General features: G+C 47.6%; 2 protein-coding genes across 2 annotated transcripts in view; one reads left to right on the plus strand and one right to left on the minus strand.

The window, feature by feature from the left end:
* LOC140720160 (zinc-binding protein A33-like) overlaps positions 1-27,534 on the minus strand; it is a 489,530-nt gene that overhangs the window by 80,995 nt on the left and 381,001 nt on the right. The window lies entirely within an intron of this gene.
* On the plus strand, positions 3,936-8,627 carry LOC140720130 (endogenous retrovirus group 3 member 1 Env polyprotein-like). Its single transcript, XM_073035016.1, has 2 exons — positions 3,936-4,136; positions 6,550-8,627. The coding sequence occupies exons 1-2, from the start codon at positions 3,981-3,983 to the stop codon at positions 7,720-7,722; spliced, it is 1,329 nt and encodes a 442-aa protein (XP_072891117.1). The 5' UTR covers positions 3,936-3,980; the 3' UTR covers positions 7,723-8,627.

A 27,534-nucleotide genomic window follows, 5' to 3' on the forward strand; every position in this document is an offset into this window, starting at 1 on the left:
GGAGGGGAGGGAAGCACAGAGGCCCGTGTTTACACGGAGCCCACCTGAGTGGGATTGGGCAGAACACTCTGGGAGGGGGAGGCAAAGAATCTCATGTTTACACGGAGCCCACCTGAGGGGGTGTAAGATTCAAAATTAAGATGTGCGTTTCTGACAGGTCCGGGTTAAAGTCAAAGGACAAATGTGATTTAATTATGTCTAGGGACAACTGTGATTTAATTATGTACGGGTTAAAGTCTGTAAACAAGTGTGATCAAATTATGAATGCAGAAGCCTTGACAAAATTAACTGTTTGTGGAATCATTGAAGTCCTGAGATATGGACTATTGTTTTACAGAAATGTGTAAAAAAACAACTCCAAATATGGAATGGGATAAGACTATGTACCTCCCGAGTCAGGGAGGAGGGGTGGTAAGGAAGAAGGATAAAACCTGCTGCCCTGTAAGGTTCAGGGTTCCCTTCTCTGAAGGGGCCCAGCTCTGCAGAACTGTTAATAAACTTTGTTTCCTTGAATTTGTCTTGAAGCCATTATTCGGGAGCGTGGCTCGTTTCTGACAACTTGGGGCGCTTGTCCGGGATCCACACTCCAGCCGTGAGGGGGGCAAGGAAGGACATCAGAGAAGGTGCACCCTGCCGTGTTCGGCAGTCCCTGATTCCTTGCTCGTCGCCCCGCGCGGCTTGAGCGAGTGATATCCGGCGGACTCAAGGAAACAAAGAGGGGTTGTCGAGACAGTGAGCGATCGATTAACTTCTGTGCACAGCACCCAGGTAAGAGATCCTGCAGTGACGTGGTACACGAGAAATGTGGAACTACGGGGTTACCCTGCAGGTGGATCCTGCAGAGATGTAGTGCACGAGAATTGTGGAACTACGGGGTTACCCTGCAGGTGAATCCTGCAGAGACGTAGTGCACGAGAATTGTGGAACCACGGGGTAGCCTGCGTGTGGATTTCTGGGCGATCGCGGGAATACAGGTTCCGGAATTGGACAGGAGTAATCGAGCTAGGTGGGTCACATTCAAATTAAATTCCTACAGTGACGTGGTGCGCAAGAAGTGCGGAACCACGGGGTAGCCTGCGGGTGGATTGGAACCGGGCAAGTCCTCGAGATGGGAAATAAGGGGTCTAAGAGAGAAAAGGGTAAAGGAAATCCAGGCGCCAATGATGAAAAATACCCCGGGGTACCCCCTGATAGTCCGTTGGGACGGATGTTAGAAAATTGGGATTATGGGAGGCGAAAAGGGAAGTCAAAGAAAAAATGATACAGTACTGTGAATTCTGGTCCCGCCAGCCGATCCAAGGGTCGGCTGTGTGATGGCCTAAGTTCGGGTCTAGCGAGGATTGGGTACAAAAAGCCCTTAATCTGTACGTGAATTCAAAACCTAACGTTAAACCCAAAGAAAGTGATTATGCCCTATGCTGGTTACCAACGACAAATAGTTATAAATTGAAAATGATAAATGAAGGGGGACAGAAAAAGAATACATGGGAGGTGCTCGACCACCTGCCGCCCCATATGTGCCCCCTACCGCTCCGCAAATCGAAGACCCTGAGACGGAGGTTGGCCAACAGCTGATTCGTGTTGAATTTGTATCGAAAGCATGGCCAGAAAAAAAAAAACTGGAAAAACTAGAAGATTGGAATACTAAACCCTTAAGTGAACTACTTAGGGAGGCACAGAAAGTGTTTGTAAGAAGGGATGAAGAGAAGCAGAAGACGGCAAGGATAATGGTCCAGACAGTGCGACAAGTAACCGCAGATAGTAGAGAGAGAGACAGGGACCATGGTTGGATCGAGGTAGTAGCCAGGAGCAAGGAGGAGGGCTAAGGAAGGCTTTAAGATGTTTTCACTGCAACGAAGAGGGACACTTCAGGCGCGAGTGCCCCAGATACCGACGGGAAGTGCGCTCGTATGCCATGATGGAAGATGAAGACTAGGGAGGTCGGGGTTCCTACCCTTGGGGAAAAGAAACTATCGACAGGAACCCCTGGTAAACTTGAAATTAGGTCCCCAAGGGTGTGACACAACCTTTATGGTAGATTCGGGTGCCGAAAGATCTAGCGTAATCCAGATACCCCCCGGCGCCCGGACAGGAACAAAAGTAATGGGGGTATCCGGTATCGGAGGAAAGACAATACAAGTGCCCATTGTGGACAACGTGGAAGTCGGATATGAAGATAGGGCAACAAGGCAAGACCTTCTCCTGCTACCCTCGGCGGTGTTTAACCTATTAGGAAGGGATCTGCAAGTTCAATTGGGTATTGGAACCGTGCCAAGCAATGGAGAAATAATAGTAAAATTATTCGCATTAAAAGAAGAAGCCCGAGGTATGGTATAGAGAGGGAAACAGGGGAGGATTGAACATCAGCCCTTTACAGATCACCTTGCTACCGGATGGTCGCCCAGTGAGGAGGAAGCAGTATCCCATCACGATGGAGGGAAGAAAAGGGCTGCAGCCGGTGATTGAAGGACTGATCGCTGACGGACTACTGGAGGAATGTATGTCACCGTATAATACCCCAATACTCCCGGTGCGCAAGCCAGATGGGACTTATCGGATGGTACAAGACCTGCGGGGCCTAAATGCAGTAGTCCAAACCCGATACCCGGTAGTGCCCAACCCTTACACACTGATGAGTAAGATCTCCCCTGACCATGAATGGTTCAGTGTAATAGATCTAAAAGACGCCTTCTGGAGTTGCCCGCTAGAAGAGAGCAGTCGTGACATGTTTACGTTCGAATGGGAAAATCCTACGACGGGGCGGAAAAGACAACTCCGGTGGACGGTCCTGCCACAGGGGTTCACCGAATCACCTAACCTATTTGGGCAGGTCTTGGAGCAAGTACTAGCAGAATTCCAATGTGCTCCAGAGAGCCAACTGCTACAGTATGTGGACGATCTATTACTATCCGGGCCAACACAGGAAGGGGTGCAGGAAGACACCATCAGACTACTGAACTTCCTGGGGAAGCAGGGGCTACGGGTCTCAAAGAAAAAGTTACAATTTGTAGAAAAGGAAGTAAGGTATCTGGGACACCGGGTCAGTAAAGGACAGCGATGCATTACCCCAGAAAGGATAGCTGGAATAACGGGAATGTCACTACCACGTACCAAGAAGGAGATACGCACCAGTTAATTTGCGATGCACTTGATTTCGAATGGAAGTACCATACCCCGTGGCATCCCCAGAGTTCGGGAAGAGTAGAACGAATGAACAGCACCCTGAAGGCACAGCTAACCAAGTTGATGTTGGAAACCAAGCTACCATGGACCAAGTGTTTGCCGATCGTTCTCCTGAGAATACGAACTGCACCCCGCAAGGATATAGGAATATCTCCTTATGAGATGCTCTTTGGACTGCCATATTGGAATAAAATAGAGGGGTATCCCACACTACAGGGGGGTGATTTATTTGTAAAGAACAATTTACTGGCCTTGTCCTGTTCCTTTGCAGAACTGCGGAAAAAGGGTCTCTTGGCCCAGACTCCGCTGCTCGATTTTGCTTTACATCAGATCGTGCCTGGAGATTGGGTTCTGGTAAGGACCTGGAAGCCGGAGAAGTTACAGCCACAGTGGGAAGGCCCTTTCCAGGTCCTGCTAACAACAGAGGTGGCTGTACGGACAAAAGAAAAAGGGTGGACACACGCATCCAGGGTAAAAGGACCGGTGAAGCCCGAAAGCCACACTGAGTGGACCTGTGTTCCCGGTGAAGAACCATTGGTGGTGAGGCTGAAAAGGCAGCAAAAATGAACTCTATGTGGACTGTAACATTATTGACTGTAATATATTTGATTCTATATGTCGGGGAAATTGAAGGGAAATGTGACAAGTGCAGAACCGTGGTACGAGTGGGGCAGAGGGTGTTCCCAGGATCATTTGTGTCCCACTCGCATGTGAATGATCGATGCTATGATCTAAGCAAGAGAGAGACATGTTGGGAGAATAGTAAACCTTATTACCAAGTCTATAATAAAGGATACATGGGACAGGGGGGGACCATGAGAAGTCTCAGCTGTCCCAGGAAAGACCGGTGGTTGTGTATAAACAAGGGAGGGCAGTGGGACATCCCATCTACACTGGTTAAGGAACATGCAGATAAGGTAAAGGAGATTATAATACAGGATGAGAAGAAAAATGTGTGCAGGATAGCTTTTTGCAACAATACATAGAAGTACCGACTAGAGATGGGGCAGTGTTGGATCTCCTGTTAGGGAATGCGATAGGTCAGCTGACAGATGTATGTGTTGGGGAGCACTTCGGGTCCAGTGATCACAATAGCATTAGCTTCAATATAATTATGGAGAAGGACAGGACTGGACCTAGAGTTGAGATTTTTGATTGGAGAAAGGCTAACTTTGAGGAGATGCGCAGGGATTTAGAGAGAGTGGAATGGGTCAAGTTGTTTTATGGGAAGGATGTAATAGAGAAATGGAGGTCATTTAAGGGTGAAATTATGAGGGTACAGAATCTTTATGTTCCTGTTCGGTTGAAAGGAAAGATTAAAGGTTTGAAAGCGCCATGGTTTTCAAGGGATATTAGAAACTTGGTTCGAAAAAAGAGGGATGTCTACAATAGATATAGGCAGCATGGAGTAAAGGAATTGCTCGAGGAATATAAAGAATGTAAAAGGAAACTTAAGAAAGAGATTAGAAAAGCTAAAAGAAGTTACGAGTTTGGTTTGGCAAATAAGGTGGAAGTAAATCCGAAAGGCTTCTACAGTTATATTAAAAGCAAGAGGATAGTGAGGGATAATATTGGTCCCTTAGAGAATCAGGGTGGTCAGCTATGTGTGGAGCCGAGGGAGATGGGAGAGATTTTGAACGATTTCTTCTCTTCGGTATTCACTAAGGAGAAGGATATCGAATGGTGTAAGGTGTGGGAAACAAGTAAGGAAGTTATGGAACCTATGACAATTAAAGAGGTGGAAGTACTGGCGCTTTTAAGAAATTTAAAAGTGGATAAATCTCCGGGTCCTGACCGGATATTCCCCAGGACCTTGAGGGAAGTTTGTGTAGAGATAGCAGGAGCTCTGACGGAGATCTTTCAGATGTCATTAGAAACAGGGATTGTGCCGGAGGATTGGCGTATTGCTCATGTGGTTCCATTGTTTAAAAAGGGTTCTAGAAGTAAGCCTGGCAATTATAGACCTGTCAGTTTGACATCAGTGGTGGGTAAATTAATGGAAAGTATTCTTAGAGATAGTATTTATAATTATCTGGATAGACAGGATCTGATTAGGAGTAGCCAGCATGGATTTGTGCGTGGAAGGTCATGTTTGACAAACCTTATTGAATTTTTTGAAGTAGTTACGAGGAATGTTGACGAGGGTAAGGCAGTGGATGTAGTCTATATGGACTTCAGCAAGGCCTTTGACAAAGTTCCACATGGAAGGTTAGTTAAGAAGGTTCAGTCGTTAGGTATTAGTGCTGGAGTAATAAAATGGATTCAACAGTGGCTAGATGGGAGATGCCAGAGAGTAGTGGTGGATAATTGTTTATCGGGATGGAGGCCGGTGACTAGCGGGGTGCCTCAGGGATCTGTTTTGGGCCCAATGTTGTTTGTAATATACATAAATGATCTGGATGATGGGGTGGTAAATTGGATTAGTAAGTATGCTGATGATACTAAGGTAGGAGGTGTTGTGGATAATGAGGTGGGTTTTCAAAGCTTGCAGGGAGATTTATGCCGGTTAGAAGAATGGGCTGAACGTTGGCAGATGGAGTTTAATGCTGAGAAGTGTGAGGTTCTACATTTTGGCAGGAATAATCCAAATAGAACATACAGGGTAAATGGTAGGGCATTGAGGAATGCAGTGGAACAGAGAGATCTAGGAATAACAGTGCATAGTTCCCTGAAGGTGGAGTCTCATGTAGATAGGGTGGTGAAGAAGGCTTTTGGAACGCTGGCCTTTATAAATCAGAGCATTGAGTACAGAAGTTGGGATGTAATGTTAAAATTGTACAAGGCATTGGTAAGGCCAAATTTGGAATATTGTGTACAGTTCTGGTCACCGAATTATAGGAAAGATATCAATAAATTAGAGAGAGTGCAGAGACGATTTACTAGGATGTTACCAGGGTTTCAGCACTTAAGTTACAGAGAAAGGTTGAACAAGTTAGGTATCTATTCATTGGAGCGTAGAAGGTTGAGGGGGGATTTGATCGAGGTATTTAAAATGTTGAGAGGGATAGATAGAGTTGACGTGAATAGGCTGTTTCCATTGAGAGTAGGGGAGATTCAAACGAGAGGACATGAATTGAGAGTTAGGGGGCAAAAGTTTAAGGGAAACACGAGGGGGTATTTCTTTACTCAGAGAGTGATAGCTGTGTGGAATGAGCTTCCTGTAGAAGTAGTAGAGGCCAGATCAGTTGTGTCATTTAAGGTAAAATTGGATAGGTATATGGATAGGAAAGGAGTGGAGGGTTATGGGCTGAGTGCGGGTAGGTGGGACTAGGTGAGATTAAGAGTTCGGCACGGACTAGGAGGGCCGGAATGGCCTGTTTCCGTGCTGTGATTGTTATATGGTTATATGGTTATATGGTTAAAAAGGAGGCGGAAGAGCGCGAGCAAAGGAAGGCGGCAGTGGTCTCCACGGACCCGTCTATATATCAGGAGATAGAGAGAGATATAGTCCTCCCCGATGTTAAAGAGAACCTCTTTATAGACTTAGCGACTCGGATTGCCACGAGCCTAAATGTGAGTGGTTGTTGGGTCTGTGGAGGACCGCACATGAGTGAACAGTGGCCGTGGAGGGGTGAGAGCTTGAGTGTGTGGGAGTTGCTTGCGCACAATTGGACAAATGTCCCAGACCGGAAGAAGCAAAGGTGGAAATTGACCAATTACCCGGAGGGACAAGTATGTGCTGAAAGAAAGGGGAAAGTAAAGGTGGGAGAAAGTCCCTGCCGAAGCATTAAATTAGCAAAGAGGGAAGGTAATGTTACCTGGTGGCCAGAGGAGCCAGCATGGTACATAACCAGAGAACCGAATGGCAGTTGCGAGGCCGTAGGAAACGGCTCTAAATTCTGGAAGTGCAGCGGAACGAATCCGTACGAAGGGGTCCCCAGGGTCAGGGAAGTATGGAAGGAAGCAAAGAAAGGAGGATTTGCCCCGGAGGGGTTATTCTGGATCTGCGGTAATCAGGCGTATACCAAACTACCGTGGGACTGGGCGGGTGTTTGCTTCCTGGGTCTCATAAGACCGGAGTTCTTCCTCCTGCCTCAGGAGGGTGACCGGAAGCTGGGAATTAAGCTGTTTGATTCATTAAGGAGAGAAACACGGGAGATAAAGGTGGGCGAGTGGGTTGATGAGTGGCCACCGGCTCGCATCATTGAATACTATGGGCCAGCGACCTGGGCCCAGGATGGGTCGTGGAGGTATCGCACTCCTGTCTACATGTTAAACCGTATTATTAGACTGCAGGCGGTGGTGGAAGTGATAACCAATCAAACGGCACTGGCATTGGAGCTGTTGGCAAAACAGCAGAGCCAGATGCGAACAGCAATATACCAGAACAGGCTGGCTGTGGATTACCTATTGGCCTCTGAAGGCGGGGTATGTGGGAAGTTCAATCTTACAAACTGTTGCCTTAAGATAGACGACAGTGGAAAGGCTGTGTTAAAAATATCCGACAAAATTCGGAAGCTGGCCCACGTGCCAGTACAAACCTGGAGATCCCTGGGGAACACGAGTTGGCTAGACGGGCTACTAGGAGGGAGCTGGTGACGTACCGCTCTCCTCGTAGCAGGCGGGGGTCTAATGATTCTCTTGATCCTGCCGTGCTTGATTCCTTGTATACAGGCACTGGTCAGACGTAACGTGTCCCAGCTCCAGGCAGTAGCGACACCCCATCATGGGACAAACGAGCTAAAACTTATGCTATTAAAGAAGAAGGTGGGCCCCCTGGGAGTGAGAGAAATGCTAGCTGAAACGCACATCTTAAAAAGAAAAAGGGTGGTATTTATTGTAAGATTCAAAATTAAGATGTGTGTTTCTGACAGGTCCGGGTTAAAGTCAAAGGACAAATGTGATTTAATTATGTCTAGGGACAACTGTGATTTAATTATGTCCGGGTTAAAGTCTGTAAACAAGTGTGATCTAATTATGAATGCAGAAGCCTTGACAAAATTAACTGTTTGTGGAATCATTGAAGTCCTGAGATATGGACTATTGTTTTACAGAAATGTGTAAAAAAACAACTCCAAATATGGAATGGGATAAGACTATGTACCTCCCGAGTCAGGGAGGAGGGGTGGTAAGGAAGAAGGATAAAACCTGCTGCCCTGTAAGGTTCAGGGTTCCCTTCTCTGAAGGGGCCCAGCTCTGCAGAACTGTTAATAAACTTTGTTTCCTTGAATTTGTCTTGAAGCCATTATTCGGGAGCGTGGCTCGTTTCTGACAACTTGGGGCGCTTGTCCGGGATCCACACTCCAGCCGTGAGGGGGGCAAGGAAGGACATCAGAGAAGGTGCACCCTGCCGTGTTCGGCAGTCCCTGATTCCTTGCTCGTCGCCCCGCGCGGCTTGAGCGAGTGATATCCGGCGGACTCAAGGAAACAAAGAGGGGTTGTCGAGACAGTGAGCGATCGATTAACTTCTGTGCACAGCACCCAGGTAAGAGATCCTGCAGTGACGTGGTACACGAGAAATGTGGAACTACGGGGTTACCCTGCAGGTGGATCCTGCAGAGATGTAGTGCACGAGAATTGTGGAACTACGGGGTTACCCTGCAGGTGAATCCTGCAGAGACGTAGTGCACGAGAATTGTGGAACCACGGGGTAGCCTGCGTGTGGATTTCTGGGCGATCGCGGGAATACAGGTTCCGGAATTGGACAGGAGTAATCGAGCTAGGTGGGTCACATTCAAATTAAATTCCTACAGTGACGTGGTGCGCAAGAAGTGCGGAACCACGGGGTAGCCTGCGGGTGGATTGGAACCGGGCAAGTCCTCGAGATGGGAAATAAGGGGTCTAAGAGAGAAAAGGGTAAAGGAAATCCAGGCGCCAATGATGAAAAATACCCCGGGGTACCCCCTGATAGTCCGTTGGGACGGATGTTAGAAAATTGGGATTATGGGAGGCGAAAAGGGAAGTCAAAGAAAAAATGATACAGTACTGTGAATTCTGGTCCCGCCAGCCGATCCAAGGGTCGGCTGTGTGATGGCCTAAGTTCGGGTCTAGCGAGGATTGGGTACAAAAAGCCCTTAATCTGTACGTGAATTCAAAACCTAACGTTAAACCCAAAGAAAGTGATTATGCCCTATGCTGGTTACCAACGACAAATAGTTATAAATTGAAAATGATAAATGAAGGGGGACAGAAAAAGAATACATGGGAGGTGCTCGACCACCTGCCGCCCCATATGTGCCCCCTACCGCTCCGCAAATCGAAGACCCTGAGACGGAGGTTGGCCAACAGCTGATTCGTGTTGAATTTGTATCGAAAGCATGGCCAGAAAAAAAAAACTGGAAAAACTAGAAGATTGGAATACTAAACCCTTAAGTGAACTACTTAGGGAGGCACAGAAAGTGTTTGTAAGAAGGGATGAAGAGAAGCAGAAGACGGCAAGGATAATGGTCCAGACAGTGCGACAAGTAACCGCAGATAGTAGAGAGAGAGACAGGGACCATGGTTGGATCGAGGTAGTAGCCAGGAGCAAGGAGGAGGGCTAAGGAAGGCTTTAAGATGTTTTCACTGCAACGAAGAGGGACACTTCAGGCGCGAGTGCCCCAGATACCGACGGGAAGTGCGCTCGTATGCCATGATGGAAGATGAAGACTAGGGAGGTCGGGGTTCCTACCCTTGGGGAAAAGAAACTATCGACAGGAACCCCTGGTAAACTTGAAATTAGGTCCCCAAGGGTGTGACACAACCTTTATGGTAGATTCGGGTGCCGAAAGATCTAGCGTAATCCAGATACCCCCCGGCGCCCGGACAGGAACAAAAGTAATGGGGGTATCCGGTATCGGAGGAAAGACAATACAAGTGCCCATTGTGGACAACGTGGAAGTCGGATATGAAGATAGGGCAACAAGGCAAGACCTTCTCCTGCTACCCTCGGCGGTGTTTAACCTATTAGGAAGGGATCTGCAAGTTCAATTGGGTATTGGAACCGTGCCAAGCAATGGAGAAATAATAGTAAAATTATTCGCATTAAAAGAAGAAGCCCGAGGTATGGTATAGAGAGGGAAACAGGGGAGGATTGAACATCAGCCCTTTACAGATCACCTTGCTACCGGATGGTCGCCCAGTGAGGAGGAAGCAGTATCCCATCGCGATGGAGGGAAGAAAAGGGCTGCAGCCGGTGATTGAAGGACTGATCGCTGACGGACTACTGGAGGAATGTATGTCACCGTATAATACCCCAATACTCCCGGTGCGCAAGCCAGATGGGACTTATCGGATGGTACAAGACCTGCGGGGCCTAAATGCAGTAGTCCAAACCCGATACCCGGTAGTGCCCAACCCTTACACACTGATGAGTAAGATCTCCCCTGACCATGAATGGTTCAGTGTAATAGATCTAAAAGACGCCTTCTGGAGTTGCCCGCTAGAAGAGAGCAGTCGTGACATGTTTACGTTCGAATGGGAAAATCCTACGACGGGGCGGAAAAGACAACTCCGGTGGACGGTCCTGCCACAGGGGTTCACCGAATCACCTAACCTATTTGGGCAGGTCTTGGAGCAAGTACTAGCAGAATTCCAATGTGCTCCAGAGAGCCAACTGCTACAGTATGTGGACGATCTATTACTATCCGGGCCAACACAGGAAGGGGTGCAGGAAGACACCATCAGACTACTGAACTTCCTGGGGAAGCAGGGGCTACGGGTCTCAAAGAAAAAGTTACAATTTGTAGAAATGGAAGTAAGGTATCTGGGACACCGGGTCAGTAAAGGACAGCGATGCATTACCCCAGAAAGGATAGCTGGAATAACGGGAATGTCACTACCACGTACCAAGAAGGAGATACGCACCAGTTAATTTGCGATGCACTTGATTTCGAATGGAAGTACCATACCCCGTGGCATCCCCAGAGTTCGGGAAGAGTAGAACGAATGAACAGCACCCTGAAGGCACAGCTAACCAAGTTGATGTTGGAAACCAAGCTACCATGGACCAAGTGTTTGCCGATCGTTCTCCTGAGAATACGAACTGCACCCCGCAAGGATATAGGAATATCTCCTTATGAGATGCTCTTTGGACTGCCATATTGGAATAAAATAGAGGGGTATCCCACACTACAGGGGGGTGATTTATTTGTAAAGAACAATTTACTGGCCTTGTCCTGTTCCTTTGCAGAACTGCGGAAAAAGGGTCTCTTGGCCCAGACTCCGCTGCTCGATTTTGCTTTACATCAGATCGTGCCTGGAGATTGGGTTCTGGTAAGGACCTGGAAGCCGGAGAAGTTACAGCCACAGTGGGAAGGCCCTTTCCAGGTCCTGCTAACAACAGAGGTGGCTGTACGGACAAAAGAAAAAGGGTGGACACACGCATCCAGGGTAAAAGGACCGGTGAAGCCCGAAAGCCACACTGAGTGGACCTGTGTTCCCGGTGAAGAACCATTGGTGGTGAGGCTGAAAAGGCAGCAAAAATGAACTCTATGTGGACTGTAACATTATTGACTGTAATATATTTGATTCTATATGTCGGGGAAATTGAAGGGAAATGTGACAAGTGCAGAACCGTGGTACGAGTGGGGCAGAGGGTGTTCCCAGGATCATTTGTGTCCCACTCGCATGTGAATGATCGATGCTATGATCTAAGCAAGAGAGAGACATGTTGGGAGAATAGTAAACCTTATTACCAAGTCTATAATAAAGGATACATGGGACAGGGGGGGACCATGAGAAGTCTCAGCTGTCCCAGGAAAGACCGGTGGTTGTGTATAAACAAGGGAGGGCAGTGGGACATCCCATCTACACTGGTTAAGGAACATGCAGATAAGGTAAAGGAGATTATAATACAGGATGAGAAGAAAAAGGAGGCGGAAGAGCGCGAGCAAAGGAAGGCGGCAGTGGTCTCCACGGACCCGTCTATATATCAGGAGATAGAGAGAGATATAGTCCTCCCCGATGTTAAAGAGAACCTCTTTATAGACTTAGCGACTCGGATTGCCACGAGCCTAAATGTGAGTGGTTGTTGGGTCTGTGGAGGACCGCACATGAGTGAACAGTGGCCGTGGAGGGGTGAGAGCTTGAGTGTGTGGGAGTTGCTTGCGCACAATTGGACAAATGTCCCAGACCGGAAGAAGCAAAGGTGGAAATTGACCAATTACCCGGAGGGACAAGTATGTGCTGAAAGAAAGGGGAAAGTAAAGGTGGGAGAAAGTCCCTGCCGAAGCATTAAATTAGCAAAGAGGGAAGGTAATGTTACCTGGTGGCCAGAGGAGCCAGCATGGTACATAACCAGAGAACCGAATGGCAGTTGCGAGGCCGTAGGAAACGGCTCTAAATTCTGGAAGTGCAGCGGAACGAATCCGTACGAAGGGGTCCCCAGGGTCAGGGAAGTATGGAAGGAAGCAAAGAAAGGAGGATTTGCCCCGGAGGGGTTATTCTGGATCTGCGGTAATCAGGCGTATACCAAACTACCGTGGGACTGGGCGGGTGTTTGCTTCCTGGGTCTCATAAGACCGGAGTTCTTCCTCCTGCCTCAGGAGGGTGACCGGAAGCTGGGAATTAAGCTGTTTGATTCATTAAGGAGAGAAACACGGGAGATAAAGGTGGGCGAGTGGGTTGATGAGTGGCCACCGGCTCGCATCATTGAATACTATGGGCCAGCGACCTGGGCCCAGGATGGGTCGTGGAGGTATCGCACTCCTGTCTACATGTTAAACCGTATTATTAGACTGCAGGCGGTGGTGGAAGTGATAACCAATCAAACGGCACTGGCATTGGAGCTGTTGGCAAAACAGCAGAGCCAGATGCGAACAGCAATATACCAGAACAGGCTGGCTGTGGATTACCTATTGGCCTCTGAAGGCGGGGTATGTGGGAAGTTCAATCTTACAAACTGTTGCCTTAAGATAGACGACAGTGGAAAGGCTGTGTTAAAAATATCCGACAAAATTCGGAAGCTGGCCCACGTGCCAGTACAAACCTGGAGATCCCTGGGGAACACGAGTTGGCTAGACGGGCTACTAGGAGGGAGCTGGTGACGTACCGCTCTCCTCGTAGCAGGCGGGGGTCTAATGATTCTCTTGATCCTGCCGTGCTTGATTCCTTGTATACAGGCACTGGTCAGACGTAACGTGTCCCAGCTCCAGGCAGTAGCGACACCCCATCATGGGACAAACGAGCTAAAACTTATGCTATTAAAGAAGAAGGTGGGCCCCCTGGGAGTGAGAGAAATGCTAGCTGAAACGCACATCTTAAAAAGAAAAAGGGTGGTATTTATTGTAAGATTCAAAATTAAGATGTGTGTTTCTGACAGGTCCGGGTTAAAGTCAAAGGACAAATGTGATTTAATTATGTCTAGGGACAACTGTGATTTAATTATGTCCGGGTTAAAGTCTGTAAACAAGTGTGATCTAATTATGAATGCAGAAGCCTTGACAAAATTAACTGTTTGTGGAATCATTGAAGTCCTGAGATATGGACTATTGTTTTACAGAAACGTGTAAAAAAAACGACTCCAAATATGGAATGGAGTCAGGGAGGAGGGGTGGTAAGGAAGAAGGATAAAACCTGCTGCCCTGTAAGGTTCAGGGTTCCCTTCTCTGAAGGGGCCCAGCTCTGCAGAACTGTTAATAAACTTTGTTTCCTTGAATTTGTCTTGAAGCCATTATTCGGGAGCGTGGCTCGTTTCTGACAACTTGGGGCGCTTGTCCGGGATCCACACTCCAGCCGTGAGGGGGGCAAGGAAGGACATCGGAGAAGGTGCACCCTGCCGAGTTCGGCAGTCCCTGATTCCTTGCTCGTCGCCCCGCGCGGCTTGAGCGAGTGATATCCGGCGGACTCAAGGAAACAAAGAGGGGTTGTCGAGGCAGTCGAGACAGTGAGCGATCGATTAATTTCTGTGCACAGGACCCAGGTAAGAGATCCTGCAGTGACGTGGTACACGGGAAATGTGGAACTACGGGGTTACCCTGCAGGTGGATCCTGCAGAGATGTAGTGCACGAGAATTGTGGAACCACGGGGTAGCCTGCGTGTGGATTTCTGGGCGATCGCGGGAATACAGGTTCCGGAATTGGACAGGAGTGATCGCGCTAGGTGGGTCACATTCAAATTAAATTCCTGCAGTGACGTGGTGCGTAAGAAGTGCGGAACCACGGGGTAGCCTGCGGGTGGATTGGAACCGGGCAAGTCCTCGAGATGGGATATGAGGGGTCTAAGAGAGAAAAGGGTAAAGGAAATCCAGGCGCCATTGATGAAAAATACCCCGGGGTACCCCCTGATAGTCCGTTGGGACGGATGTTAGAAAATTGGGATTATGGGAGGCGAAAAGGGAAGTCAAAGAAAAAATGATACAGTACTGTGAATTCTGGTCCCGCCAGCCGATCCAAGGGTCGGCTGTGTGATGGCCTAAGTTCGGGTCTAACGAGGATTGGGTACAAAAAGCCCTTAATCTGTACGTGAATTCAAAACCTAACGTTAAACCCAAAGAAAGTGATTATGCCCTATGCTGGTTACCAACGACAAATAGTTATAAATTGAAAATGATAAATGAAGGGGGACAGAAAAAGAATACATGGGAGGTGCTCGACCACCTGCCGCCCCATATGTGCCCCCTACCGCTCCGCAAATCGAAGACCCTGAGACGGAGGTTGGCCAACAGCTGATTCGTGTTGAATTTGTATCGAAAGCATGGCCAGAAAAAAAAAACTGGAAAAACTAGAAGATTGGAATACTAAACCCTTAAGTGAACTACTTAGGGAGGCACAGAAAGTGTTTGTAAGAAGTGATGAAGAGAAGCAGAAGACGGCAAGGATAATGGTCCAGACAGTGCGACAAGTAACCGCAGATAGTAGAGAGAGAGAGACAGGGACCATGGTTGGATCGAGGTAGTAGCCAGGAGCAAGGAGGAGGGCTAAGGAAGGCTTTAAGATGTTTTCACTGCAACGAAGAGGGACACTTCAGGCGCGAGTGCCCCAGATACCGACGGGAAGTGCGCTCGTATGCCATGATGGAAGATGAAGACTAGGGAGGTCGGGGTTCCTACCCTTGGGGAAAAGAAACTATCGACAGGAACCCCTGGTAAACTTGAAATTAGGTCCCCAAGGGTGTGACACAACCTTTATGGTAGATTCGGGTGCCGAAAGATCTAGCGTAATCCAGATACCCCCCGGCGCCCGGACAGGAACAAAAGTAATGGGGGTATCCGGTATCGGAGGAAAGACAATACAAGTGCCCATTGTGGACAACGTGGAAGTCGGATATGAAGATAGGGCAACAAGGCAAGACCTTCTCCTGCTACCCTCGGCGGTGTTTAACCTATTAGGAAGGGATCTGCAAGTTCAATTGGGTATTGGAACCGTGCCAAGCAATGGAGAAATAATAGTAAAATTATTCGCATTAAAAGAAGAAGCCCGAGGTATGGTATAGAGAGGGAAACAGGGGAGGATTGAACATCAGCCCTTTACAGATCACCTTGCTACCGGATGGTCGCCCAGTGAGGAGGAAGCAGTATCCCATCGCGATGGAGGGAAGAAAAGGGCTGCAGCCGGTGATTGAAGGACTGATCGCTGACGGACTACTGGAGGAATGTATGTCACCGTATAATACCCCAATACTCCCGGTGCGCAAGCCAGATGGGACTTATCGGATGGTACAAGACCTGCGGGGCCTAAATGCAGTAGTCCAAACCCGATACCCGGTAGTGCCCAACCCTTACACACTGATGAGTAAGATCTCCCCTGACCATGAATGGTTCAGTGTAATAGATCTAAAAGACGCCTTCTGGAGTTGCCCGCTAGAAGAGAGCAGTCGTGACATGTTTACGTTCGAATGGGAAAATCCTACGACGGGGCGGAAAAGACAACTCCGGTGGACGGTCCTGCCACAGGGGTTCACCGAATCACCTAACCTATTTGGGCAGGTCTTGGAGCAAGTACTAGCAGAATTCCAATGTGCTCCAGAGAGCCAACTGCTACAGTATGTGGACGATCTATTACTATCCGGGCCAACACAGGAAGGGGTGCAGGAAGACACCATCAGACTACTGAACTTCCTGGGGAAGCAGGGGCTACGGGTCTCAAAGAAAAAGTTACAATTTGTAGAAAAGGAAGTAAGGTATCTGGGACACCGGGTCAGTAAAGGACAGCGATGCATTACCCCAGAAAGGATAGCTGGAATAACGGGAATGTCACTACCACGTACCAAGAAGGAGATACGCACCAGTTAATTTGCGATGCACTTGATTTCGAATGGAAGTACCATACCCCGTGGCATCCCCAGAGTTCGGGAAGAGTAGAACGAATGAACAGCACCCTGAAGGCACAGCTAACCAAGTTGATGTTGGAAACCAAGCTACCATGGACCAAGTGTTTGCCGATCGTTCTCCTGAGAATACGAACTGCACCCCGCAAGGATATAGGAATATCTCCTTATGAGATGCTCTTTGGACTGCCATATTGGAATAAAATAGAGGGGTATCCCACACTACAGGGGGGTGATTTATTTGTAAAGAACAATTTACTGGCCTTGTCCTGTTCCTTTGCAGAACTGCGGAAAAAGGGTCTCTTGGCCCAGACTCCGCTGCTCGATTTTGCTTTACATCAGATCGTGCCTGGAGATTGGGTTCTGGTAAGGACCTGGAAGCCGGAGAAGTTACAGCCACAGTGGGAAGGCCCTTTCCAGGTCCTGCTAACAACAGAGGTGGCTGTACGGACAAAAGAAAAAGGGTGGACACACGCATCCAGGGTAAAAGGACCGGTGAAGCCCGAAAGCCACACTGAGTGGACCTGTGTTCCCGGTGAAGAACCGTTGGTGGTGAGGCTGAAAAGGCAGCAAAAATGAACTCTATGTGGACTGTAACATTATTGACTGTAATATATTTGATTCTATATGTCGGGGAAATTGAAGGGAAATGTGACAAGTGCAGAACCGTGGTACGAGTGGGGCAGAGGGTGTTCCCAGGATCATTTGTGTCCCACTCGCATGTGAATGATCGATGCTATGATCTAAGCAAGAGAGAAACATGTTGGGAGAATAGTAAACCTTATTACCAAGTCTATAATAAAGGATACATGGGACAGGGGGGGGACCATGAGAAGTCTCAGCTGTCCCAGGAAAGACCGGTGGTTGTGTATAAACAAGGGAGGGCAGTGGGACATCCCATCTACACTGGTTAAGGAACAAGCAGATAAGGTAAAGGATGAGAAGAAAAAGGAGGCGGAAGAGCGCGAGCAAAGGAAGGCGGCAGTGGTCTCCACGGACCCGTCTATATATCAGGAGATAGAGAGAGATATAGTCCTCCCCGATGTTAAAGAGAACCTCTTTATAGACTTAGCGACTCGGATTGCCACGAGCCTAAATGTGAGTGGTTGTTGGGTCTGTGGGGGACCGCACATGAGTGAACAGTGGCCGTGGAGGGGTGAGAGCTTGAGTGTGTGGGAGTTGCTTGCGCACAATTGGACAAAAGTCCCAGACCGGAAGAAGCAAAGGTGGAAATTGACCAATTACCCGGAGGGACAAGTATGTGTTGAAAGAAAGGGGAAAGTAAAGGTGGGAGAAAGTCCCTGCCGAAGCATTAAATTAGCAAAGAGGGAAGGTAATGTTACCTGGTGGCCAGAGGAGCCAGCATGGTACATAACCAGAGAACCGAATGGCAGTTGCGAGGCCGTAGGAAACGGCTCTAAATTCTGGAAGTGCAGTGGAACGGATCCGTACGAAGGGGTCCCCAGGGTCAGGGAAGTATGGAAGGAAGCAAAGAAAGGAGGATTTGCCCCGGAGGGGTTATTCTGGATCTGCGGTAATCAGGCGTATACCAAACTACCGTGGGACTGGGCGGGTGTTTGCTTCCTGGGTCTCATAAGACCGGAGTTCTTCCTCCTGCCTCAGGAGGGTGACCGGAAGCTGGGAATTAAGCTGTTTGATTCATTAAGGAGAGAAACACGGGAGATAAAGGTGGGCGAGTGGGTTGATGAGTGGCCACCGGCTCGCATCATTGAATACTATGGGCCAGCGACCTGGGCCCAGGATGGGTCGTGGAGGTATCGCACTCCTGTCTACATGTTAAACCGTATTATTAGACTGCAGGCGGTGGTGGAAGTGATAACCAATCAAACGGCACTGGCATTGGAGCTGTTGGCAAAACAGCAGAGCCAGATGCGAACAGCAATATACCAGAACAGGCTGGCTGTGGATTACCTATTGGCCTCTGAAGGCGGGGTATGTGGGAAGTTCAATCTTACAAACTGTTGCCTTAAGATAGACGACATTGGAAAGGCTGTGTTAAAAATATCCGACAAAATTCGGAAGCTGGCCCACGTGCCAGTACAAACCTGGAGATCCCTGGGGAACACGAGTTGGCTAGACGGGCTACTAGGAGGGAGCTGGTGACGTACCGCTCTCCTCGTAGCAGGCGGGGGTCTAATGATTCTCTTGATCCTGCCGTGCTTGATTCCTTGTATACAGGCACTGGTCAGACGTAACGTGTCCCAGCTCCAGGCAGTAGCGACACCCCATCATGGGACAAACGAGCTAAAACTTATGCTATTAAAGAAGAAGGTGGGCCCCCTGGGAGTGAGAGAAATGCTAGCTGAAACGCACATCTTAAAAAGAAAAAGGGTGGTATTTATTGTAAGATTCAAAATTAAGATGTGTGTTTCTGACAGGTCCGGGTTAAAGTCAAAGGACAAATGTAATTTAATTATGTCTAGGGACAACTGTGATTTAATTATGTCCGGGTTAAAGTCTGTAAACAAGTGTGATCTAATTATGAATGCAGAAGCCTTGACAAAATTAACTGTTTGTGGAATCACTGAAGTCCTGAGATATGGACTATTGTTTTACAGAAACGTGTAAAAAAAACGACTCCAAATATGGAATGGAGTCAGGGAGGAGAGGTGGTAAGGAAGAAGGATAAAACCTGCTGCCCTGTAAGGTTCAGGGTTCCCTTCTCTGAAGGGGCCCAGCTCTGCAGAACTGTTAATAAACTTTGTTTCCTTGAATTTGTCTTGAAGCTATTATTCGGGAGCGTGGCTCGTTTCTGACAGGGGGGTTGGGCAGAACACTCCGGGAGGGGGGGAGAGACACAGAATCTCATGTTTACTCGGAGCCCACCTGAGGGGGGGTTGGGCAGAACACTCCGGGAGGGGGTGGGGAGGCACAGAAGCTCATGTTTACATGGAGTCCACCTGAGGGGGAGTTTAGGCAGAACACTCCGGGAGGGGGAGGCAAAGAATCTCATGTTTACACGGAGCCCACCTGAGGGGGGGGGGTTGGGCAGAACACTCCGGGAGGGGGGGAGAGACACAGAAGCTCATGTTTACACGGAGCCCACCTGAGGGGGGGTTGGGCAGAACACTCCGGGAGGGGGGGAGAGACACAGAATCTCATGTTTACACGGAGCCCACGAGAGGGGGGTTGGGCAGAACACTCCGGGGGTGGGGGGGCACAGAGGCTCATGTTTACACGGAGCCCACCTGAGGGGGGGTTTGGCAGAACAATCCCCGGGGGGGGAGACACAGAATCTCATGTTTACACGGAGCCCACCTGAGGGGGGGTTTGGCAGAACAATCCCCGGGGGGGGAGACACAGAATCTCATGTTTACACGGAGCCCACCTGAGGGGGGTTGGGCAGAACACTCCGGGAGGGGGTGGGCAGGCACAGAAGCTCATGTTTACATGGAGCCCACCTGAGGGGGAGTTTAGGCAGAACACTCCGGGGGGGGTGGGGAGGCACAGAATCTCATGTTTACACGGAGCCCACCTGAGGGGCGAAAAGCAGATTTTCTTGACAGTGTGTAACTGTGGGGGCTCTCCTAGTCCACGAGTAATAACCCCATTCTGAGCATACACGTAATTTTAAGCATTAAAACGGGTTTAACGAGGTGGAAGATCCCAATAAAAACACGTGGGATGCCTGGATAATGAAGACGTGAGCCAATTCAAAGTGGCAGGGTGAAGGGATACGGTATATCCATCAGGAGGTCACAAACAAGGGGGATATTTCCCCGCTGCCGCATCGTCACATCCTTACCATGAAGCTGGTGGTGTGTTTCAGAATGCGTATGGTGTGTTGGCCATCAGACGTGGCATTTATCTCAAGAACCATGTTGCAGCTCTCCAAAAGTCTAGTTAGACAACACTGAGAATTTTGTGTCGGGTGTCGTCTCCTCCTGATAGGAAAGACCTGGATGTCTTTCGAGAGGCAGAGGGATTTTACCGGGGCATGTTTAGTTTTCTCAGTGTGCTGGTGTACGGCTGAATCACGACAAGCTGGAACTTGAACCTGAAGCGGTCGGGGAAAGGCTGCTGGAATGTAAACATCCCTCACTGTAGACCAGCCAGCTCTACATTAACCCTTCTCTTCCCGCGGCAGACTTCCTACCATCGTGATGTAGGAGCCACACAACATGTTTAAATGACAAAAACACAAAGTAAAAATCAAATTAAAATATATTTGAATCGGTGCTGCATGTCGGTTACTGGTTCATATCCGCTTTACCGGGGAAAATCACCGTGAGAGGGCAGAAATGCGGGATCCACTGTTAGAGAGCCGCTGCTGACCCTGGTGAACATAGAATCATAGAACCGAAACAAACCATTCGGCCCATCTAACTGGTGCCGAACTACCATACTGCCGAGATCCATCGACCCGGTACGTAACTCTCCAAACTCATTGTATCCATTTACCAACCCAAATTAATCTTTAACGTTGAAATCAAATCCGTTTCCACCACTTGCGCTGGCAGCTCGTTCCACACTCTTACTACCTGAGTGAAGTTTCCCCATCTCACCTTCCCGTTGAGCATTTCGACAAAAAAAGGCTGAAATCGCTTCTCACTTTTATGCAAGAGCACTTGCATAAACAGAATTATCTGTCTGTATCCAGTATACAAACGACATTTACACATTTACCCGTCCCCATCATCAGAGACATTAAATATTCCACCGTGTGTGTTGGGAAACGCACCACAAAGCCAACCCGAGCGTGTCCCCTCTGTTTAAAACCCTTTTATGAACACATTGAATTGAGTACATTCAGCCGAACGACAGCAGGACGGCGAGTGTGTAAGGAGTGTGTATACCGAACGCTCTCTGTCACAAACCAGGTGGCCAAGTTCTGCTCCGATATATTATGGTCTATGGTCAGAGATCCCTCAAAGTAGCTGGTGAAGTTGGTAGACAAAAGACCATGTTACAAAGGATTAGGCCAATCGGCCCATCGAATCTGTCCTGTCGTTCCGTCATGATTGATTTCTTCTCCTGTCGGATCTCTCTTCAATTTCTCATCCTACTGTTCTATAGGGAGTCAAACATAACGTGTGACCTTATGTTCAAGACTTCAGCTTATCTTAGAGGACAAGCTCAGAAATAGTAAGGAAACCATATACAGAGCTGAGAAACGATGCTAATGCTAAGAACTGTAAGGCAAAGAAATAAAAGCTGGTGCTTCTTAGGTCTATTATTTTGATAATGAAAGACTATTCACAAGATACCAATTTATTAACTAATAGGCTACTAAACTCTTCCCAGGCTTCCAGCCGGGTGCGGGTATCGATTTAAACGATATTCCGATGACAACCTCTGCCATCTTCATCAAGGATGATGCAGGGACATATCTAGTCCAATGATACCCAGGCATCATCATCCGGTGTCATTTCAACTCACCTGCAGTGGCTGGCGTGTATCCACATACTTTTAACTTCTACCTGAACTGCTGAATTGGTAATCATCCGTACTTGGTAAGGAGCTTCCCGCCGAGCTTCCAGGGGTTCCTTATGCGGTTTCCTGACCAGGACCCAGTCGCCATGAATCAAGGTATGTCCTTCTGCTATTGGACCACTTCAAGCAGCAGAAACCTGTTGAGAATCAGACTGAACAGATTTGTCAATTTTGCTAAATTATCTACTAAACTATCTGCCATAACATGTCTATCAGCCTCTCTGAGATCCAGAGCTTCCTAGAGGTCGTCCCGTCACCACTTCTAATTGCCTACATTTCGTTCTCATTGTTGGGGCTGCCCTGATGCTCCATTTCATCAAACAGGGGCCATGGTACGTCTTCCTTGTGAGAGTTGGTCAGCCGTTGTTTGATGATGCCCATTTATTCCATCAACTTGTCTTGATCACTCTGGTGGATCTGAACAATGAAAAGCCAATTCAATATTCATCATTCTACATAATTATTGACAAACATTTCCAGTTAGATGTGGTTCTGGCTTCTACACATCCTGCAAATGTGTCCACTGCTAATAGATATCAATATCCTTGGCTCGTTGGTGAAGTAATGTCATCCACTTGCAGATGTAAAAATGCATCAGGTGGGCAGCAGAGCTTGGTTGAGGTAGCTTCCCTGGTGATCCAGGTCTGTTTACTGTTTCATACATCTCGGCTGTCAGTCGGTCTTGCATCATGAGCTATGGATTTCACCTCCACTGGAAAAATCCGTCAATTACCTTTTGCACTCGAGTGTGTCCTCAGGAGTGGATTAGCCGTGCGAGATAAGAAAGCAGTTCAGCTGGCTCTACCAGACTATGAGTATTACCCCAGTCAGCGTCAGAAAAGTTTCTGTTATTCCCACTCTCTGTCTGCAGCCAATCAGCCAATGCTTTATCCATGCTACTATCATTCCTGAAATACCCTTCACTCTTATTTTCTTTAGCAGCCTCACCTTGTCAAAGGTTCTTAGAATCCAAGTGCACAATACCTACCACTTTTCCTGTCATGCTTTTTAAAGTCCTCAACGAAGTCAAACTGATTCGTCAGGCAAGGGTTTCTCTTCAGGGAACTCTGCAGACTCTGGCCTATTTTCTTATTTGGCTCCAAGTACCCCGAACCCTCATCCTTACTAATCGACTCCAACATCTTCCCAACCTCTGAGCTCAGCTACTCACTCCTTCCCTTCTTGAAGCATGGAGTGACATTTGCAATTTTAGACTTTCAGACATTTAATCCTAACTCCCTTTGCACATCACCATCAAATCTCAACTGATTCCTCAAATGACAGCCTCTACAACTCAATGTTATCGTCATTTTTGTTTTATTTGCACCCTTTATTTTCACTGCACATCAGTTGTTTCTCTATCTTTGTCTTTTCTTGTGTAGTTTTAATAAATTTGGTTGTGTTTTTTTCATACAGTATAAGCAGCAACAAGAAATTGATTCTCCATGAAGTATGTGATTTGATAATAAATTTACCTAGAACTGCTAAGAAAGGATTGTTGGCTTGATTTATTGCTAAAAGCATTTGAATGATGATCACGGTTTCAAAAGAACAGATGCAATCAGCCAAATTTGCTGTCTGCCAATATAATGTCCCCAATTGTCTATTCCCTGCACATTCATCTACCTATTTAAGAGCCTCTTGTTCCCGCCTGCCATATTTGCCTCCAGTATCACTCCTGGAAGGACATTTCGTGCACCCACCACAGTGTGTCAACAAAAAATTGCCCCGCACACCTCCTTTCAACTTAAACCATCTCAGCTAAATGCTTGCCGCCCAGTCTGTGATATTTCAATCTTGGGACAACAAAACCAATTGTCTATTCTGTCTGTGACTCTGTAATCTTACAAACACTAGTTAAATCTTCCTTCAACCTCCACAGCTCCAGAGAATACAAGTTTGTCCAGTGTCTGCTTATAATCTACGTTGCGTCTCAACAATTGCTACACCTGCCCATTCACCTCCTCACATACCAATATTCTAGGTCCTAAACAATGCCCCCAGATGAGGTAACACTTCGCTTGTGAGTTTAACCAACTGTTCTCCGTCCCCTCTGCAGTGACCAGATCTGACCACTAGTCTTCTGACTACTTTTCTTCTTTCCGGGTGATTCCGTGTTCACGAGGATAATTCCGGGAACGAAGAAGTTAACGTATGAGGAGCGTTTGGCATTTGGGCCTGTACTCCCTGGAATTTAGGTGAATGCGGGGGGAGGGGGGCGGTCATTGAAAACTACCGAGTGTTTGAAAAACTAAATAAGGTCGATGTTGAAAGAATTTTTCCTGTGTTGGGGGGAACTACATGACAGAGCCTCAAAACTGAGGGTATTTTTTAGCCAGAGAATAATGGATCTGTGGAATGTGCTGGAGGTCAAGTCCGTGGGTAGATTTAAAGTGGAAGTTGACAGTTTCCTGTCTGCTCTGGACGTCAAAGCATATGGCGAAAAGATATGGAGTTGTTTGGGATCCGGAGTCAGCCATGCAGTGATAGTGGAACAGACTCGATGGGTTGAATGGCCTAATTCTTCTCCTACGTCATATGATCTTATGAAAAGCACCTCCTGTTGGCTGCTCATTGTAATTCCTCTTCCATTCCCATTCCAACATGCCTGTCCATAGCCTTTCCTACCGCCACAATGAGATGACTCTCAGGTTGGAGGAGTAACATCATACCCTGGCTGCCTACCGACCTTACAGCATGGACACAGATTTCCCAACTTCCAAGAATTTCTCACCCCCCCCCCCCCCATTCTCCATGTTGGCTCCCCTCTCATCTCACCACATCTCCGGCAACTTTATCTGGTACCTCTTCTCCTTATCATTTTCCCATGGTCCACACTCCTCTTCCATCAGGTTCCTTCTTCAGCTGTTTATCTCTTCTCCCTATCACCTCCCAGTTTCCAACTTCACATCCTTTCCCCCAACCACTCACCTTTCCCCTCATCTATCACCTGCCCCCTTGAACTCCTTCCACTCCCACACCGCCCTTATTCTCCCTTCTGCCCCTTTCCTTTCTACTCTGCAAGAAGGGTCCCGACCTGAACCAGTAACTCATTATTCATCTCCAGAGATGCTGCCTGATCTGATGAGTTCCTCTAGCATTTTGTGTGTATTACACTGTTATATAAATAGGAAAGAGAAAATCCCTGCAGAGCACCACCTCCAGGCAGAATACTCTCTATCTGCAACCACACTCTACCTTCAATGGAGAAGACAATTCTGTATCTGCACAGTCCAGTGCAGATCCCTGCAGAACACCACATGTCACTGACCTCCAGGCAGAATACCCTCTATCTGCACCCAAGCTCTACCTTCTATAGAGAAGACAATTCCGTATCCACACATCCCAGAGTGGATCCCTGCAGAACACCACATGTCACTGACCTCCAGGCAGAATACCCTCTATCTGAACCACCCTCTACCTTCTATGGAGAAGACAATTCCGTATCCACATATCCCGTGCCTCCTGACTCTGAATGAGCTTACCATGAGGAACTGATGCCTTGTTAATATCCATATACACCACATCCACTGCTCTAACTTCATCAATACACTTTATCACACCCTCAAGGAATTCAATACGATGTTTACGAAGATGTTACTGACACCAGAAGCTCTTGGTTATAGGGAAAAATTGAATGGGTTAATTTCAGTTCGAAGGAGAGGTGATTTGATAGGTGTATATATTTTACGAGGGTATAGATAGGGTGGCTAAAATTTTCCAGTTAGCTTGGGTGAACTACATGTGGAGATGATCGGTTAAGGGTGAAAGGTGAAAATTTTAAGGGAACATTCTCACTGAGAGTGTGGTGGGTGTGTGGAACGAGCTGCCAGCAGAAGTTCAACATTGACTAGAGTTTTGGATGACTACATGTGTGGGAGAGTTCAGTACAGATCGGTGGGAGCAGGCAGAGTAATAGCTCGGCAAGGTCCAGACCGGCTAAATGGCCTGTTCTGTGTTGCAGTGTTTAAAAAAAAGATGCTAATGTGAAGGGAAACTGCTGGCAAGGTCTAGAAGTAGAGACATGGATTGGAGCAGTGGCGACACCCAAGTTTCAGGAACTTCACTGATGATATTATAGTGTGTATCACTTGTTGTCATAGAGAACTGGCTTTGCTGTTAGACCTGTGCATCAGCATTTTATTCAGCCAACAGGACCTAGTCTGTTACTTCGTTAAGTCTTTCATTAACCACCAACATTCTCGGTTGACGGTGTCAAATTACTGTTAGTGACATGATCATCATTGTGAGGTAAGTCTAGTGTCTGTAGTGTGTCCGTCTTGTTGGATGCAATTGACCCTGATTTGTTTTTCAGCTGAGCATCCAATATCTGGTCCTCGTGCCGTCTCCATACAGGGTCTCCAGCATCCACTGGTCCTCTCGGTAATCACCTGCTAGGACTTTTTCTCCAATCGCGAAGTTCCGTGCCGATCTGCTGGAAACCGGCTCAACTGCTCTTCCTCCATAGATCCGGTTTCAGGATATCTCGGCAAGATCTCAAACTCCTGTGCATGAACATCATTGCAGGTGTTTGATTTGTCGTCGCATGGACTCAGTTCCAATGCACCAAAAAGAAAAAAGCTGTTCATCTTGTGTTTCAGAGAAATGTCCTCCTTGTCCATAGTTTTGTTCGAATGCTTGAAGGTTTGGATAAAACTTTCAACTAACCCATTCGTTTCTGTGTGGTGGTGAGCTGATTTGAAATATCTGATGCCATTTTCCTGCATGAATAGTCTAAACTCTTCTGACATCTCTTCTGGTCCATTGTCACACATAATTTGTTCACCATCAGCAACTTGTGGAGAAGGCAGTTGTCAGAGCAGAGGAGGAGCAGAGTGATCGAGTTCACTGGTATGACCTTCTGCCACTTCGAATGAGTATCCACAGCAGCCAGAAACACGGAATCCATGAATATCCCAGCAAAGTCAATATGCACATCCATCCACAATGAAGACGGCCATTCCCACAAGCGTAATGGAGCCTGTAGGGGTGCATTTTGAACTTCGTGGCATCCCAAACAGCTTTTGTCCAAGTCTTCAATCTATCTCCCATTCCTGGCCAACACATGTAACTCCCGACGAGACTCTTCATCTTCACTGTATCCAGTTGTCTTTCGTGCAGAGTTTCTAACACCCTGGTGCACAGTTTAGAGGGAACCACGAGGCACATCAGCTTTCTTTGACATACCAACAGTTGGTCTCATCTCTCTGAGAGCGCTGCAAACATAGGGCTGCCTATGAGCTGGCCATCCTTGCATGGTGATTTCATAGACTTCCGACAATCCTTGTTTCTCTTTCTGTTACTGAATGTGTTACTGGAGTTGATACACCAATGAAGTCCCAAAACATCAACTGCACTCTTTTCCATAGATGCTGCCTGGCCTGATGAGTTCCTCCAGCATTTTGTGTGTGTCGCTTGGACTTCCAGCATCTGCAGATTCTCTTGTTTTCCTTTAAAAAGGGAGCATGCCTTATGAAAAGGGAGCTTTGCATATGAGAATAGGATTGAGTGAACACGGCTTTTCCTCCTTGGAGCGACAGAGGATGAGAGGTGACCTGATGGAGGTGTACAAGATTGTTATGGCTGATGAACAGACCTGATGGACAATGGGGTACAGAGTTAATCATCCCCCCCCCATGAGAAACACGAACTATTACTGTTGCTATGCTGACCATGAGAAAGAGAGATGGAAAAACAAGCAAGAACATCGG

This window comes from Hemitrygon akajei, unplaced genomic scaffold (assembly GCF_048418815.1).
Source record: "Hemitrygon akajei unplaced genomic scaffold, sHemAka1.3 Scf000037, whole genome shotgun sequence".
Classification (NCBI taxonomy): Eukaryota; Metazoa; Chordata; class Chondrichthyes; order Myliobatiformes; family Dasyatidae; genus Hemitrygon; species Hemitrygon akajei.

Bases quoted from the DNA above. Each gene is read 5' to 3' on its own strand.
- LOC140720130 (XM_073035016.1), top strand. From the start codon at position 3,981: ATGGGACAGGGGGGGACCATGAGAAGTCTCAGCTGTCCCAGGAAAGAC. The intron at 4,137-6,549 runs GTGTGCAGGATA...ATGGTTAAAAAG, and splicing joins TACAGGATGAGAAGAAAAAT to GAGGCGGAAGAGCGCGAGCA.